The following is a 19,081-nucleotide window of genomic DNA, read 5'->3' as shown; positions in this document are numbered from 1 at the left end:
CACGTCCATGCAATGCTATTGTGTAAAATTAAAAGAGCAAGGAAGTGGGGAAAGGCTTTAGAATTGTTGTGAATACCCACAAAGTTGTAGCCCCTGGCCTGTTCTCACATGATATCGTGGACCACTCCCTTGACACTCTCTGGAAACACTCATTGGGTGCCACTGCAGAAACATGTGCATTCTTAGCGGAACATCCACACAGGTACGTAATGTATACTCAAATAGGGCTATACTGGCTTTGTGACTTTAGAATGAAATCTTATGTGTAATTTCGACTTTGATTTGGATATGAAGTCAATAGAATTTTGAATTTCATTTGAGTGTCCAAAGTTAAGCACCATAGTTAGTTGCAGATACTAAGATATTGAAGCTTTCTTTCTGGGTTCCAAGATTATTCGAGATGCTGTACTTTGTGGGCCAAACTTGACTAAGAAGTCGCACAACGCAGTGCAGCAACTAAAGCAGCTGCACTGCGTTGCTTGAAAAGGAGAGTGCATAACAGTGGTTCTGATGGTGGTGCTGTTCTCCTCTCTCCCTGCTCTGGTGTACTTTTGTCAACCATGTGCCAATGCAAGAGTATCTGCATTGTTTAAAGCATAGATTTTGCACTGGAAGCTATCCCTTCCACTATGAAAACATTTCTCCTCTCATTGCGCCTGCCTCAAGGAGGTGTAGGATTTTGGAGCAAATCCCGGTCTACGATTCTTTGCAGATAGAGATTTATGTATTTGCGTCAAAATCCATGGGTTGTTGCATGGAAACGCCCATGCACTACCCATTGAATAACCAATTCATGTGAAGTAATGTAAGGCAGCACATTGTACAACCTTGCATTACCTTGGGATACTATTTGACACAAGTCCAGATTTGAGTTGGTTAGTAAATCCCATCTTAAAACTATGTGTCGGGTTTGCATAACAAAAGTAACACAAATCCGATGCAGAGCATTATTAAATCTGGGCCTGGGTCTTTTGAAGGCGCCTTAACCATTTTGGGTAACATTGGATGTGTGGGTTTCATATAATCAATCTTCAGTTTCACTGCGGATAAGTCCATAAATTTGCATAGGTTATATTGGCTCAGTGGTCTGACTCTCTTTAATTGTTATAGGATTTTATTGACCGGCATATGCTGCTCATTACCAAGCTGCACGTACAGTATGGCTCACACCTAACTACCTTTAATATTATCAAATGTAAACATTTTCAGTGGATATTTATGAATTACTTCAATTACCATGACATTTTCCACCACATCAAGACGTAGATATACTTCGCTAAACGCAGGATAAACTTGTACAGAGGCTCCTTATACAGGTGTAGCGCAAATTAAAAGCACACATTTCCACTTATCTTTAACTTTTGTTTTCTTATCCATTATTATTTTCCTGACATGGCACCACTTCCTGGCAAATGCAATAAGCACTGGTACACTTCACCACACTTTTCGTACAGTTTTCATTAGAATGTATTAAAAATGAGTATATGTATATATATTGCATATTTTCAGTCATTCAGCATTGCCATGGGTGAATTTATGAAATATATATATATTTACAATTATGTAATTAACATGTTGGATCAGACAAAAGCAACTGAATACACCCAGGATTCTTACTGAGTAACTGGGGTGCATTAAGGATTGAAACAACATGAGCATAACTGGAAAAACTCTGTCTTCTTTCTAACTTGAACTAGTCATGAGAGGTGTAATGTTACGTCTACTCTGGTAGTAAATTGTCTTTTTCAGTGAATAAGTCACACTTAGGCCTTGAAATGGAGGTAATGTTGGCATACCTACACCAAATGTTATTCTTAAAAGTTGAATCTGAGGCAGCAGGTGTGATTGATGTGTGAAAATGTTACACAAGGAATACATACAGAGTACACACATCATTTTCGAATGTGCATGCAAAGCTTAAACACACTCATGGCAATGCTAACTGAATGGCTGTGAATATGCAATATATATATACATATACTCATTTTTAACACATTCTAATGAAAATGTACGAAAAGTGTGGTGAAGTGTACCAGTCCTTATCGTACTTGGCAGGAAATGGTGCCATGTCAGGTAAATAATAATGGCTGATAAAACAAAAGTTAAGTGGAAATTCTTTTAAAATGTTTGCTTTTAACGTATGCTACACCTGTTTAAGGAGCAATTGTACAAGTTTTTGTCCTGTGTTTTGAAAATTTTATCTTCTTCTTAATGTAATAAAAAAATGACATGGTAAGTGAAGTCATTCATAGATAACCATGGAGAATGTTTACGTATGATAATGTTAAAGGTACTCAGATGTTACCCATACTGTTCTCACAGCTTGTTAATGAGGAACGTGTGCCTGTCATTAACATGTTATAATAAGAATAATAACAATCATTATCGTTCTCAGTAGGATTACTTTTATTATTATTATTTTAGTAGTTATTGATACACTGCCATTGTTATTGTAAGAACTACAATTAACAACAACATATATGATAATACTATTAATATGTAATACTCATTAAGCTGTATTGTGTCAATTATTTCTGGGTAATGGGATCTGGAGGCAAGACGTGACCTTCTCCTGAAGGGTGGTCTATGTGGGAACACATACTGGCTACTGGTAATTAAGTGAAATCTTGTGCAGAATAAGTGTGTATTTAAAAAATGTGAACACAACACATTGATGAAGAAACACTATGATTAAAGAGTTTTTCAAGTCACCATTGGTACTATGATCATGTGTAGATAACATTTTTTCTATTAAAACACCTGTCTGAAATATAAAGATAGGTGAGTGAAGCTGGTTGTTGTAATTGTTTGTAGAAAAGTATCAAATATAGTATATTTCTCATAGTTTTCCCTAAAATGTGACCATCTTTTTAGAAGTTCTGGAGACTGGGCTGAATCCAAAAAGCTTTCTCCCATGTATCAGTGTGATGTATTCCTCAAACTTCAAGAGTGAGTAAGTCTAAGGCTAGATTAAGCCATATCTAATAAGAAGATGAATCCTAGCTTCAGCCATAAATACTCTACCCCTCTATTTTGATGATTCTAAGGGGACGGAAGGAAAATCTCTTTCCATTTAAACCTGGGGAAATAAGAATCAGGACATCCACTCCTTTTGGGAAGAACATTTTATTGCTAAGCATATCCTTGAACGAAAATGCAAATAGGAAAAATAGGAAAAGGGGGAAAAAAGAAAATAAGAGAGAAATAGCAGTAATATCACAAAAGATAAATGAAATTTGTCGAGGTTTCTGTCCAGAGAGTACCTGGACTAATGTTCCAGCTTACACAGAATAATGATGCATGTGTTCCCAAAATGTGTTCAATAGAGAAATACACAAAAGAAATTAACAGAAACAGTTTATTTTGTCCTCAAATGTAAAAAATAAATAAAAGTAAAAGAAGAAAGCAGAAAATCATTTCACAAGACTCCAAGACTTCAAGAACAGCAATCTTTTACAGACATCAAGATATAGTCAACTTCATATATTTCCCGGCCAATTAAATTTTCTAAGTTCATCTTTTTATTGTCTCAAAACCCAATCTGCTTTTTTTGCTGAAGTTAGAGGGTGTTACCATTAAAAGAAACCCTCCATATATTTCTGTTCAAAAAGAACCATTTGTCTGATAGCCTTTCTCCCCAAATTTCAAACACTCACTTTTTACTGAAAAGGCCGTTTTTATGATTTAAATGTAATTCCTTGGCATTTGATGACAGTTCTCAAAAACCAAATTTTCCATGCGACTCAGACTCACCATCAGGTGTAGATTCCTAAATCTAAACAGCTGATATTTTTTGTATCCATTATTTGTTTTCACTTTACAAAAAATGAAATTGTACATTTCTGATATCCCAGAGTCCTTCGTACCATTTAGATTTTTCACTGTTAGCAGTAACACTATATATCCTTCTTTGACTTTGTACATTACAAGACTCGGCCTGTCAATATGGAGGTCAATTTTCTGCACCGTTGAGTCAGCTCATACACAAATATTGGAACAAAGAAAATAAACTCAAAATACTAATCAGCAGCAGTACTACCAGAATTATTTTTTTTTAAATGCAAACTTTCATTTTTGGGCTCTCTTTGTATGTGATCTGACAAAACTTTCTCGATTTTATACACAATATAATTTCTTTAAGTAAACAATATACACTGTTTATTGAGGACCCATTTCGTCAATTGACAGACTTAAGATATTTCTTAGGTATTATAGGTAGGACCATAGTTTTTCAAGATAGGGCATTAACATTTTCCAAAGGAACAGCTCCACGTTTGCATCTCAGTCTGTTTAGGTGGTAGTTGTTAAGCAGAAGGGTTTTTTGAAATGCTGTGTGGTATTTTGAAGACTCTTCAGAAATGTAGTACAGTTCTCTAAAATGAGGCGCTTTGCAAATGCTTTGGTTTAGTTTTTATCCTAACAATGTTGTTGAAAAATATATTCAGGTAGGACTGCTGCTTTCAAACCAGTATGTACAAATTGTGATTTTGCTGGTAATGACACCAGTGAATAAAAATATGTAAGAAAATATGTAAACAAAGTCCAGGAAGTGTGTATTTTTTCAGTTTTACATATGCTCTTTGACACAGAGAACTGTGACATTTCGAAACCTGACACTTTCACATTTAAAGGTTTTTTGTTAATTTTCACAAAAACGTCATTCCACCATTGAGATGCGTTGCCAAGGTTCCATTCCTGGTCATTCATCAAACATACAATCCCATGATAAATATATCTGCATATATATATCTATTTATATATATATATATATCATACTATTAATAAACTTTTTTTCTTTCATTTCATTTTGTCACAGCAGCTTAAATTTTGGTGATTAAAAAAAGGGGGAGGGGGTCGAAGAAAGTGTGTCCGGACAGATTACAAATTAAAAAAATACACATGGAAAAATGTACTGAAAAACCCAAGTATATATATATTTTAATGAAATGTTTGGCTTCTGTGACACTGGTGGGTTTGTTGCATGGTTAATTCCCTACTTGAGTTTTTCCAGTTTCCGTAACCCAACTGATTTGCAATTCGTTATTTTCATGCAAGCACTAAAGTCACAAAACCAGAAACCCCAAGAAAATAGGGGTATTTATCTCCCCCCTTCTGTTTTTTTTCCTACCAATCCATTGCCACTGTTTTTGGCTGCGTTAATGCATAGCAATGTCATCAATATAGCCAATAGCCCTGATCAGACAGACCGAAAGAGCCTGCTGTGAGAGTTTTACGCTGTGTTTCTGGACCAGCCTCTCCCTCACCCACTGATCCGTTCCCAAAGAGATGTCTTTTTTATCTTGTTATTCAGAAAAAAAAATATTTATCCCTAAATAACCCATTTATAACCTGATATGTAAAGAAAACATAACCATGAATTTCGCAATATGGCAACAGTCTATTGTCGGAAATATTACATCTCATTCTTTTGTCCACTCCTCATTTCCACCACACCCAAAAAGAAAGGCCATTAACTTATTTTGTTTGTCTTGTTTCTCTCTCAACCAGAAGAACTCCAAGATCAATACGGCTGGGCGCGCCCCAGATTTCTTTCCTACACTTTGTCCATTTGTTCGTGTTTTTTTTTCAAATTTTGTTTTGCCATTGAATCTGGAAACCAGGAAAACAGTATCCATACAGTCAAACGACCACACGAAACATTGTTTATATAGTTTTTTTCAGTTGATGTTATATAAGTTTTTGTATTTTTGCAGACACTCTGCTCGGCATCACCGAGGTCTCCTGTTGTACCACGACGATGGAGATGATGGAAATATTAGGTACGCTGAGTGGAAACTACTGTTGAGCCTTCTAGGAGAGAAAGCAGTTTAAGTGTGCTTTTTATATTACAGTAGGCAAAAGTTTCCACTCTCGGGAGTGGCTGGAAACATCCCAGTTGGGGGCTGTAGTTTGTCCTTCACCTACCCCTCCCCATTGGCTGCAGCTCCTGAACACACCTTCCAACAGTTCTGACGTTGAGTCTCAGTCTCACAGGTATGCAGGAGCTCACACAGAAATAGTATTTTCTTTTTTTTTTTACACATAATACTCTTTGTCCTTGTTTTTCTGTTTCTTGTGGCCGCTCTTGGCGCCCTGCTGCTTCTCCTTGACCAGCGCGCCATTGCTCTGCGCCGAGTTGCTGATGTAATTGCGCGTCTCGTCCACCTGATAGGAGCCCTCGTCTCTGTTCCTGTACTTGTACATGGCGTACAGGAGGATGAGGATGCAGAGGGCGGCTGCTGCCACAATGCCGACGACCATCCCCGTCGTGCTGCTGGACTCACGGACCACCTCCGAGGCCCCAGGGACCCGTCTGACTCCCGGCTCCGTGGGGTTTGCTGTGGGCACATTACGGAACATGGGAGGAGTTATTAGCTTGGTGCTGTCTACCTCGAAGGTGGTGGGCAGTGGGAGCAGAACTATGTCAGGCAGGGGTTTGAGATCACGGTTATTCATTTTGCCGGCTGGCAGTTTGGGGACCATCCGGGATGAGGACGAAGTTGTGGAGCGGATCAGCTCAGGGGGCACAGACGTGGTAGTAGTCCTACCCATTTCGGAGGCTTTGTTAGGTCTAAAGTCCTTGGCTTCCCACTTGGGCGCATGTGCTTTGTAGCCACCTTCGAAGACTGATGTGGAATGACTCTTATCTGTTACCAAGGAGAAGGTGGTGTAAAAATCTTCATCATCAGTAGGGGGCAGGTTAGAGTCAAAGGTTTCCCCTGAGCCATACCCAGATATCACCAAGCCATCATCATCATCATCACAACCATCGCTGCCTTGGTCCGACAAGCAAGGTAACCCCGCCTCAGAGGTCATGGACAGGGACTCTTTGGTGGTCTCAACAATGGTGAGGAGGGGGCGAAAGGTAGGGGGGAGTGTAATGGAGGGTGCACGAGTAACTATAGGAGGGAGATCTAGAGGGTGATCTACGAGGACAGGGATAACTAATTCACCTCCTGGGAGAGAAAACAGAGAAGAAAAAAGATTAGTAAACATGCAGACAGTTAGCTTTTGTTGTCAATACATTAGAAGTGGTCAAAAAAGAACTATTTGTAGGAGGACTGGTATTTCAAGTACTATATCCCTAATTATTCTGCCTCCTTTCTTTAACCTCACTTTCCCATGCAGTAGACCTCAAATGCAGGTTTTAACCTGGTTAATGGGCTGGAATCGAACCTCTTCTAATGCATCCGTCCCAGTACCTAAATGTAACATTTCCCCTGCATGCTTTGTCAGTGAGAGCACTTCCATTAATTCTGAGTGGAAAGGGGGGCCTTTGATATATCAAGGACATAAGGGCATTTTGCATTGTGAATGCAGCCATCTTATAATGTGCTTTTTTTAACCACCACTCACCACAATAGAAGTCTTAATTAGCATTAAAATTTACACTTTCAAACATTTTTATCTGACTTGAAGTGTATTTGTTACCTCACAGTCGTGTCTGCTGAAAGTACAATGCTTATGTCTGAGTAGTCATTCTTTAAAGCCTCACTTGTGGCCCCATAAAGGATTGTGGAAGGACATTATGGGAGACCAGAAACTTACTTTGGCCCTGTCCCTCTTTCAATGACTGTGTCTTCCAAGGCAAACCCCATCTTTCTATGATCTGTCTGAGAAGGAACAAAAGAGCCAGCTAGCGCCTACAGTGTGATTTCACAAGATCTCTGAAGTGATTGTGCAGAACTCTACTCTCTTTTAGATATTAGAAAATTATATGGTAAAAGCTTTTGGAAGTGAGGGCATTCTGAATGCTGTACGGACCAGTAATATGTTCCAAAGAACTCACCAGGTACTTAAGAGAAAATTGTTTTTTTCATGACTAGGACAATAGATGACAAGATAATATTTTCCCATGTTAATTTCTGCTTCTTTTAAGATCTTAGGGCTACATGTTTCAAAATTGTAAATTGAGAATACCTAATTGTGAATTTCTGAAAATCGCAATTAGGTAACTACAATTTATAATGTATGAAACTCAAAGAGTTTCATATAGTGATTCCTAGGGGGTCACAAATCCCTTTACCTCATTAATATTAACGAGGCAGATCACAAGTTGCGACCCCCTAGGGATTTTTTTAATTGAGGGGGGGTGCTTGCGTGGGTCAGCAGGCCACCATATCCGTGATTGCTTTTAAATAAAGCAATCTTTTTTTTGTAAAGCAGCCCGCTTTCCTTAACCCGTTCCGTGCTCGTGACGGAACCACTCCATCACGAGCCACGGGCGCGCTGTGCTAATGACGGAGTGGTTCCGTCATAGCGCGGCCGCCCCACCCACGCTGCAGCAATTCCACGCCTGCACGGTGGAATTAATGAGCGGGCGGGGCCATGACAGAACCACTCCGTCATGAGCACAGCGCGCCCGTGGCTCGTGACGGAGTGGTTCCGTCATGAGCATGATGGCACCGCGCGACCCACCTCCCCCCCAGCGCCGCGGCAGAATTTCCGCCCCGGCCAAGGGGTTAAAGAAAAACTAGATGCTTTACAAAAAGTAAAATGAAAAGTTTTCTTTTCATTTTTTAAGAGTAGGCAGTGGTCTGTGGGACCACTGCCTGCTCTTAAAATTCGCTTTAATAACATTAACAGTAGGGAAGGGGTCCCTTGGGGACGCCTTTTCATTTGCGAAAGAGTTACCACCTACTTTAGGTCGGTCATAAAATGCGAATGTTTTGTGACCGCATTTCGGTCACAAAACATTCCTACATACTAATGAGATTCGGTATTAGGAAGGGATGCCCTAAGCACGCCCCTTCCTAATAGCGAATCACAAACCCATTTTGCGATTCGGTAACAGGTTACCGAATCGCAAAATAGAGTTTGCTGCATGTGAAAAGCATTGTTTGCGAAGACAAAAATGCTTGATGCATGTGCCCCTTACTTTGGAAAGTGAGGCCCATCTATAGTGTTTTACTAACGTGCAAATGAAAAGACGTTCGTAGTAGATTTGGAGTGAGAACACATCAGTGAGAGAAAAAATGAGCCAATCAGTGGGTATATTGGAGCCTAATGAAGTGAAGCCATGTGTGCAAAAGTAGTACAGAGGTTGAATGAGTGAAAGAAAAAGTGTGAGTGAGGAAATGCGAAAGAGATACCGAATGAGAAAGTTAATTAGAGAATCATTACCTGTGAGTGAGGATAATATAGAGAAATAGTGATTGACACAGAGTGAAAGTGAAAGGGATAGAGACTGAGAATGTGAGAACTTGGCTGAGTGAGAATTAGTGAAACAATGTTTGAGAGAGTGCCCGAGGAAAGAGTGAGCGAGATTGAATGAGCCAGAGAGTAGAATGTTGACAAATTAGCAGGGTATTTTAACGAGAGTGAGAGAGAAGGTTAGAGTTAGGGTGTGAGTGTGGAAGAGACGAAAGAGCAAGTACGTTATTTACTGATTAAACTGGCAAGTTTGCAATTGGGTAAGAAAAAGTGAATCAGAAAGAATGATGAAGCAACTGAATGAATAAGAGAAAGGTAAGAGACAAAGGGAACAGCAAGTTATGTTACTGAGTAAAGAAAGAGAGAGTGACACCAACAGATCTTACAAGTGAATGGGAGAGAGAGAGAGAGAGAGAGAGAGAGAGAGAGAGAGAGAGAAGGAGTGATACTGGGTTTGTGTCAAAAGTGAAAACGAAAGGCAGAGGGGAGAAAGTGAGGGTTAGAAAGAGAGAAGAAAGTGAGAGGCAGTGGGGGGAGAGAGAGATCAAGAAAAGACGGTAGAATACATTGGAGAAAATAAGGGACAAGCAAGATACTGACTGCGATTGAGGTTGTGTGTGTGAGAGTTAGAAGAGGTGAGTGAGTGACTGAGAGTTTGAGTGAAAGAGTTCACGAGTCAGTAAGAAAGAGAGTGATTGAGTGAGTGAGTGAGATAAAATGAAAGTTTGCGTGTATGGGTCAATTACAGGAAGAGTTCGCGCGTTTTATGCTTTAAGCAGCCACTTGGGCAGAGGCCACCTAATACAATACTATTTTATGTTATGTAAAGCTATTGGTTTTTTTATTGCAGTTTTCCAATTACCTGGAATGTCAATGATCTTTTCAAAGGCCTCCTCTGGGTAATTTTCGTCCTGATCCACATTTCTTTAGGTGGCTGTTTTAGAGGGCATGGTTTATCCTCACAAAGGTTTTCCATGAAAAGGGCCAGGTGGATAGTGCCATTTTCCAGCTGCACCTGGGTGAATGTCTTGTGTAGAAGGGTCTTCCACTTAACTCGTGTCCAGATCTCATCAATGCATAATTTGTAAAAAAACATAAGTACCAGCGCAAAAAAGTTCTTAGGAGTATGCCAGGGCTGACCACTTCCACCACTGGCACTGCCCAGACCAGATTGGGTACTCCTCACAGCCAGCATGTCGGGATGTTTATTAGATTTTTTTGCGTGGTGGGCGTGGCTTTAATAGTATTATATTATCTATTCACGGATCCAGGGACAATGGCTGACTGCGGGATGTAGTGCAAATCTCACAACAAGCAGTCAACTTAGACTAATGGATGATATTAGGTTCTAATGCAAATCTAATCAAGAACTCTACTGATGGTATTAGTGCCAAATATCTGCTTCCAGCGGGGATGCCACAGTGAAAACTATAGTTGGGATCAATGCCGGGCACACATATTTAGTGCTCATCTCATATTGAACACTGCAGCGGGACTAATGCCTGAATCCTGACTTTACTGTAGGCAGGGGGTGTGCTTCAAAGATAAGATGACATTATATTACAGTAAACAGTGCTGATTTCACACTGAGCACTGTAGCCAGGATCCACGACTGACACTTGTATCTACCTAAATATTTATAAATAATGACCCATTGGGTGTAGGCTTTCCATTATTAACTCCACTGAGTGTATTTTTTGTAGATTAAATTAAAAATATAATATTTAATGTCATGGAATCAGAACCTTGTTCTCCAGACTGTGAAACTGAAAACCACACATAGTTTATATCTGAAGGAAAGGTGGAAGTTTGGACGTAGGTATTGGCCCTATATACCTATCAAATCCAGTGCCTTTCTGGAAAGGGAAGCAGTCTGCAGCGTTGTGTGGCATTGCCAGAAATCATGCAAAGTTGACTTTATGCAGAATTGAGCTTGCAAGTCAATTAGGGAAGCCCACTGATAGCAGATGCTGCATCTACACTGTCTTTTGGTACCTTTGGCACTGCCGTTGCTGCACCTGGTCTCAGTGGTTAAGAAGGATTCTCTGTGTTTTCCGCTTACATCTATTCCCTAACTGCTTAGCAGGAAGTACAAAGTTATTTTGCCAGAAATGGTGGAACATTAAGTCGAGCCTTTGAATTCATGATGGTTCAAAGTGTATGTGTGATGTCACTTCCATTTTACTTAAAATTCTGAGGCAGTGATATTCATGTAGCTTTGAAAGCTGATTTCAGACTTTGGAATGTCAGAGATCACATTTGAACTAAATGGCTCGAGTGCAGCCATAGCAGGAAACATGATGCTTTTGAATGTCGTTTTCAGGCCTGTGGCACAGGTTTTAGAGCATCTCTGAAACTAATATCTGGATAGGCAGACCTGTTTTTTGAAAATGGCTTTTAATTGAAATTGTAATGTACGGTCCTTGACCATCAAGTGAGGAATATGGTTGGCAGGTCTTAATGGGCTGTCTGCAGCAACTGAGGGGTCTTTGGTAGGGGTGGGTGTAGATTTCCGCTGCACCGGCGGAGTTTTGCCTACTCCACACACTGTGCAGAGCATGGAGTTCTCAAAACCTCAGTGAAGTGACACAAGTAGAGTTTTTTCTCTTGATCGGCTCGCCCATGTTAAGTTGGCTAGCGCTCCTGAGAAAAAATGGCGCGCTAAACCACCTACTGGTGTGATTACTCAACACAGGCGTTTGCGGCAGGTCACGACCACACATGTTTAGGAATCTGCTACTCACGTTGAGGAAGCTGTCACTCGAGTAGAATGTCTACTTGAGTGGCACCCTCTGGCACGATGCATAGTGCCGTTTGTGCTGATTTTACAGTATGGGACAAACTCCCAGCGCTAAAAATCAGTGCAAGCAGCGCGACTTAAAAGACTCTGACACTGACGGGACTCCACGCAGCATGGCAGAGTTTTCCCGGCACTTTGCAGAGTTCCACGGAGTAAAACTCCATGAACTCTGCCCAGGCCTAGTCGTTAGTTTTCAAAACTACTGTAGAACACCATTTCCTGCCAATTACATGCTGTCTCATTCCATAAGACTTGAGGAAACAGAAGGCTACAATCAGGAAAAGGACAGCTTGAGAAAGGCTGAAGTATTGCAAACTAGCATGTTTTTACCTCATCAATTGATACTCCTTCTAGCGGGAACAAAACATTATTTTTTAAATACGCAATCCACCATTTTGTAAACAAAGGGTGTGACTGTCTGGATTTCTGGGTTACCATTATTACCTTTCAGTTGCATGTGGTCTTTGTGTGTTGGAAACATCACGAAATGGTGTCGTCCATGAGAACATTAGATACAATTCTTGGAATCTATTCTTGGAATCTATCTATCTATCTATCTATCTATCTATCTATCTATCTATCTATCTATCTATCTATCTATCTATCTATCTATCTATCCAGTTCCAGTCAGTTGCTAGTACCTGTCATTTTGAGGGTTTAGATTGACTAAGTATCCTGACAGAAACTATAGTTGGGGTCTTTCTGATGTCACCATATAGATTAGGTGTTTGGACATCTGCAGAAAATTGCATAATTCTTTTTTAATGTCACAGTATTTATTTAATGTTGTTGGTCAATAAAAACCATTACACATTGCATAATTAGTAATCTTGGGGAATAACCACCAGGTCCTCACAGTTTTTTCTGAAAATGAAGGAGTCACTGATCCCTCTATTGTGCTCAGACAAATTCGGTGTAATGTGCACATTTTAGAATTTGTTAAAGTGCTAGGAAATAAACATTGTACCAGACCTGAATTTGGTGTGTGATTAGAAACTGGAAAAGTTATATTTGTAATTTTAATTACAATGTTTTTATTTGTGTTCATCTCTATAACATATGCTCATTTTCTACTGGTGAGGGCACTGTTTAAATTAGGAGTTTAATAACATATTAGAACATTGAAAAGTTGGAAGCACCATTGAAAACAATGGAGTGCTCTGGGCTTCTAATGGCTGGTAGAAGCGCGAAGCTCCAGCATTCCAATTTTTGACCTTGTTCATAGCTGTTGCAGTGAACAAAGGCCTATTGGAGCCTGAGGGGATTTAAAACCCCTGGGGCTCCAACAGGCCTTTGTTTTTGCTAATTAGAACATTCTGCAGAATGCTCTAATAGCCTTAGAGCCCTCCTTAGCGGGCTCTACCGGCCATTAAAGGCCCGCTCCCTTGTTAAAAGCCCTCACCTTTGGCTCAGTTCTTTAACACTGGAGTGGGCATTTAATGGTCAGTAGAGCCCACTACGGTGGGCTCTAAGGCTATATTCGGTTTCCCCCCATTGCTTTGGCTAGCTTTTAATAGCCTAACACCAGGCAAAATATTTTTTTCCACATTTATATATTGACTGTTAATCCAGTTAAGGCCATGATCGTGCATTCTGCCCGCTTGTTCTGCATCAATCACTTGAGAGCTTCTTGAGTGCTCGTGACATCCCAAGTTAAAGTCGCCAATGTAGCTGACATGTATGGCACTGTCACTGAGCACATTCCACAAAGTATTTCAGTTGAAAATCTTTTTAGATTGAGATATCTGGCTGCTGTTCGATTAAGAAAAGGGAATTGAACTCATACTACTTCTTTCTATTATTTGGAATTATAGGATAATTTGAAGTAATGAAGAGTTACATCTAAAAACATCCCTCAGTCCTCCCCACTTCTGTAACCTTAAGTTGCAATCACATTTGAAGCCACAAATGGATACATAAAACTCAGAATTATCAACAGGTCAAGAAAGAATAAAACGCAAAAGAAAGAATAAGCATGCACAACAATAAAATGTAAAAGAAAGTAAACGCACGTCAAAGTTATCGGAGAAAAGAAAAAGCACTTTTATCACTTGCATTATTAAAGGAAACGCATAAAAAACTTGACAAAAAATGCACGGCGCAAAAAAAAGTGAAAGAATGTTCAAAATTCAGAAGAAAGGCATACAGTACCACAATTTTCAGTCCACTTACATCAACAAATTGCCCGCATGTTTTTTTGGCATGTGAAAAAAATTTTACAAACAAAAGTTTTGTAAGAATGCTCTTGGACAAGTAGAATTGTCACATTCTTGCATCTATTTTTTTTAACTTTTCTCTCAAAAGCATTTTGAGCAAAATGTCTGCTCTCCAATTATGATAACCAATCACGACAAAGGATGATACAGGAAGGGCAAAGTAACAACATCATACAGCCACACCACATAGACATGAAAAGGAAAAAAATCTGCACAATAATAAAAAATGTATTTTTTTCTTTTTTGTAATACTTTTTTTCTATTTAAAATAATTCAAGTATTATAAAAATTAACCAAATTAAAAATAAATTAAAAGAACTAAAAAGAAAAAATCTTGTACACTTGTCACTTTGAATTTACTTCCTCTTGATGTGGCTTCCAATTGGTTGTAGAGAAAAAAATTTAGTTTGGTTGATTTCAGATTGAAAAAAATATATATATTTTAGATTTATGTTTCGTTTTAGGGATGGATGATTTTACATAAATTTTAACAATGCTATAGAAAGGAAGGGGTGAAAGGCAGGGGAGGAAATGTGATAGGAGGGAAGGGGTTTGGGAGGTGTCTGGGGACAGATTTATGAGTATACCGCACAGGTGATGAAGAGGATGAACGTTAATGTATAAGTCAGTTGCCATGTCCATGTAATTGCGATACGAAGCGTTCTAGCAGCATTAGAGCTTCTGGCTGTAAGGAAGGGGCGGGCAATATACAAGAAAACAAAATGAGCATATAACTGTACATGCCCATCGATGAAAGGAACAGAACAAAACTCTTACATTGACATTCTCACAAACCCTAAGCTGCAACTTCTTCAACATGCAGTGTTTAACCAAAAAAGAAATAAAATAGTAAAAATACAGCTTCATTCATTAAAGTTTGTTGTCAAATTATTTAAAACATTTTTTTCTTCTTACTAAAAAAAGAAATTGAAGCAAAAGAATTGACATTGAGTAATCATAGTTAAAAAAGTTCAGAACAAAAGAGTATTTTTTTTTAAAGTTTGCTTGAGATTAAACAACTTCAGCCAGGAGTCACACAGTTGCCCCTCTATGCCTAACAAAACTAGTTTGAAGAAAGGGCTGCATCTGAGGTTTAAATCAAGTCGATGAGTAAGGGTTTTCTTTTTCTGAGAGGGGCAGAACTAAGAAGATAGAAATACTCTACAACTTCGGAAAAACTGACTATGCAAATTCCCCATTTTTGCCGTGGCATCTGACCCACTTGGTTCTGCATGCAAAAATGTGGGGGCAAAAATGAAACAAAATACATATTTTGCCACACTTTTGGATTGTACAGAAACCCAGCATTCTGTAAAACACTTTAAAATTAGTGAGCCTTTCATTGTAGTTTAAGGAATATAATGGAATATCTGAATACAACTTTTAGCACTGCGTTTACTGTTATAATCTTTAACACAACTTATAATTAAAACAAAAGTCTATTTGTCTCATTTTTGCCCAAGTCCAAACATCTCACAACTCGGCAGTTGGCAGATAAAGATCCATAAGCAGAGTGTATATTCTACCTTGGACTACTAAAAAACATCCCTTAAAACTTTTTTATTTCTACATAATTTAAGCTCATACTAGAATGACTATGCGACATCATAGCTGAAGTTGTTCTTTAAGAGAAAGAGGAAAAGGGTGAAAAAAATTGGGATTTTTTGCACAAAATAAGTCAGAGCTTTTTTGAAAACGGTGTCGTTTTTTTTTTGGTTGGGTGAATTTTGGAACAAAACCCAATACAAATACAGATTAGCAATTGAAAATAAACACATCAAAATATATACTATTGGAGGGGGAAAAAGCACGGATTTTCCACAAGAAAGCAGAAAGGAACAAAACTTTAATATATATATATATATATGTTTTTTTACGTTGTCCAACAAAAATGAATGTTGCACACACGTTTAAGGATGAACAGCCAGATGCACGGGACACACAGATCTTAGAAGGCCAATTTTCGTATTTTGTTTGTCCCAAAAGGAAACCAAGAAACATTTGTCTACTCACTGATTTCCATTTCTTACTGGGGTGCAAAAAACAAAACCCACCAGCGTTGCCTTTTGCCTCTTAAAAAATAAACTATTGTTTGTAATGGGCAGGAAAAGCCTATGGCATCTGGATGCATCATAAGTAGACATGGTGGGATAGAAGGGTCGGTTGAGTTTATACAGTGGGTAATTTCTTTACTGCAGGATGTTAATGCATGCTTAAAGTAAGTTGCATCTAGGGAAAGTAGAAAAGAAAAAAGAAGTAACAGCAAGAGGGGAATGGGAGAGAGGATAAATGGGACGGGACAGATTAAGAGGTGGATAGGAGCAGTATGACGTTCCATGTCCAGCTGATATTAATGAAGTACAAACCCAATTCTCATAGATACTGAATGGCACATTCATGATGTTATGTAAGGTCTTACAGGTTCAAAAATGAACCTTGTTTTCCATCGTATCCATTTAAATAAGGTGATTATAACTTTGAACAAACTATCTTCAAGGCTACCTTCTTTCAAGTTTGACTTCGCCTCAATACATATGATTCCACCTTCAATATTCATTTAAAATTTCTAATCCATGTCTACCGATTTAACACAGGGCATGATTACCAGGGCTGTGCGAAATCCACATCATTTACTTTTGAGTAATTATGTGAAATTTCTGAGAAATTACACGAATTATGCGCAAAAACTCAAAATGCACAACCGGCATTTGGCACTATAAGTTAACACAAAACGTGTCCTTGTGTTAATTATGGGTGCAAGGACCCATTTTGTTCTAAAAAATAGCATAAAAACACAAGCATCACAAACAGCAGTCACCCGGGTTCTGTTGTTTGCTGTTTTTTCAAGTACCGGCTTCACATTTTTGCAGTGAATAACGTGTAATTACACAATATCGTATAATAGCATAATTTTGGGAACTTGAGTAATAAGCATTAAGTGAAATTAGTGAAATTACCCAAGATTACACTCTTGTAACTGAAATTTCCCCCAGGCATAACACTAGACTAAACATTCAATTCAAACTATACCTTTGTAAATAATCTCTGATGACCTCAATATGTCTGTCTTTGGCCTTTTATATTGTTGCAACCTTTCCCTTCACACTCCCTGTAAGACTAAGGAGCATATTTACAGGGAAAGTGGCGAAACATGTCGTTAAGCCTAGAAAGCTAATGACACACTCCGTCACTTTTGAAACGCAGAGCTGCACCATATTTACAAGAATATAGTGCAGCACTGCATTTCCCCTTGTGCTGGTGCTAAATTTAGCTGCCTAGCCTGCGTTGAGGGGAATGATTGTTTATGTGCAGGAAGGGACACTCTTTAAATGGCATTTTGTAAATTCTATGTGTGCTGCTTAATGCAGCACACATAGAAGTTGCAAAACGCCATTATTTTAGAATGATTGTTTATGTGGCGAAGGGGCATCCTTCCTACACATAAACAATCATTGGCATTTTGCTGTTTTCATGTGTATTGCACAACGCAGCACACATGGAAACAGCAAAAACAAGGGGAAATTAAAAATGTCTCCTCGTTGCGCCAGGGTAAGACCAGGTTTTGTGTAACCACCGGAGCAGAAGAGCACAAACATAGGCACAGAGGCAGGGACCATGTCACGTATCACGCTAGACCATGGGGGTCTCCTGCCCTCACCCTCCTATGGGGCAGTGTCCCAACCACAGGGCTTTAGATGCAGGCCGGATCACAGTGGAGTGTGATCTTTATCACCCCACCCAGCGGAAATCCTCTCAACACAGTTTGGTAAGAGTGGAGCCTGCAGTTTATCTATTTGTCTAGGTCTTGATGAATGCCACGGACCCTATTGGGCCACTGGCGGAAACATGTCGACGTTTTTGACATCGGTGGGGGACAATAATATCCCCATTACACCGATCACTTTATTTTAATTACCATCTAGATGCCAGCAACATTAACATTTTATTTGACATCTAAAATGGCTTTTTAACCTCACCATTTTTCAAAGGGCCCCCACTTAGTTGAGAAGTGCATCCCTGTTGTCAGGTGAATGCCCGCCCTCTATCAAACCAAGTTTTTAGAGGGCGAGGACTGGTCAGTGATGAAGCATGACACCAGGTGGTGTGAGAGACCAGTCCTTCACTTTTTGTGAGATGCCTGCACTCACAAATTGATTAGCACTAGCACTAGCGACAACTCACTGGGAGCGGTTCTATTGTGATTAATAAGTCCAGGTTTTCCCTGGTCTTTATTTTGATGCTGCCTCCTATTTACGCTATCCTTGTAAATAGGGGGCAGCGTCAAAATCAATCGGTGTTGCGGTGGAACGCCCACCGCAACACCCATTGCCCTCCCCTTTCACGCTAAGTGTAGTGTGAAAGGGTACCTTATTACAAGGCAGCGTTAAGCCACGTTGCATGGCTCAACGCTGCCTTGTAAATAAGGCGAAGCCCCTATCGCCAACATAACATCTGAAAAAGTGATGTTGTGGTGGCAAGAGGGGCTTGCAAATATACCCCCAAGTTCCTTGCATTGTTCACATGGTCTCATGTGGTGCATGTGACTGATCAGGCAGGGGAGGTGGCGACTGTCTCTGTAGGAAAGGTCCTTTAGAGGGCCACCAATTGAATAAAGTGCAAAGGGCACTTGTGGACATCTTATTAGAGACAATACACTGCATTTAGTGTAGATGGCAGCCACGGCCCGTGGAGGGAGTTCGGTGGGGCAGGGAGGCGGTGCGGGGGAGGGGCAAGGTGGACAGTGGTAAACACCGGAATATGGACAATTGCAGGTAAGTAAACAATTTAAAAAATAATTCATAGCCCACCATGCATCGCAAAATGAGATGCAGCGCGCGCTACGAAATATGTCCATATTCCGGTGTTTACCACTGTCCACCTTCCCCTCCCCCGCACCGCCTCCCTGCCCCAC

The 19,081-nt window shown here is 39.7% G+C and overlaps 1 protein-coding gene across 12 annotated transcripts in view; it reads right to left on the bottom strand.

Moving 5' to 3' along the window:
• Positions 1-3,107: 3,107 nt before the first annotated feature.
• Positions 3,108-19,081, bottom strand: part of NRXN3 (neurexin 3) — a 2,205,897-nt gene continuing 2,189,923 nt past the window's right edge. For 8 of the 12 annotated variants that reach the window (XM_078659991.1, XM_078659982.1, XM_078659983.1 and 5 more), the window contains one exon: positions 3,108-6,956. In XM_078659991.1, coding sequence (XP_078516117.1) covers positions 6,037-6,956 — 920 coding nt within the window. In that variant the 3' untranslated portion in view covers positions 3,108-6,036. The remainder of the gene's footprint in view (positions 6,957-19,081) is intronic. The other 4 variants (XM_078659992.1, XM_078659988.1, XM_078659989.1 and 1 more) reach the window with 1 other exon arrangement.

This window comes from Lissotriton helveticus, chromosome 9 (genome assembly GCF_964261635.1).
Source record: "Lissotriton helveticus chromosome 9, aLisHel1.1, whole genome shotgun sequence".
NCBI lineage: Eukaryota > Metazoa > Chordata > Amphibia > Caudata > Salamandridae > Lissotriton > Lissotriton helveticus.
The sequence above is the reverse complement of the archived record's forward strand: the minus strand, read 5'-3'. Positions and strand labels throughout refer to the sequence as shown.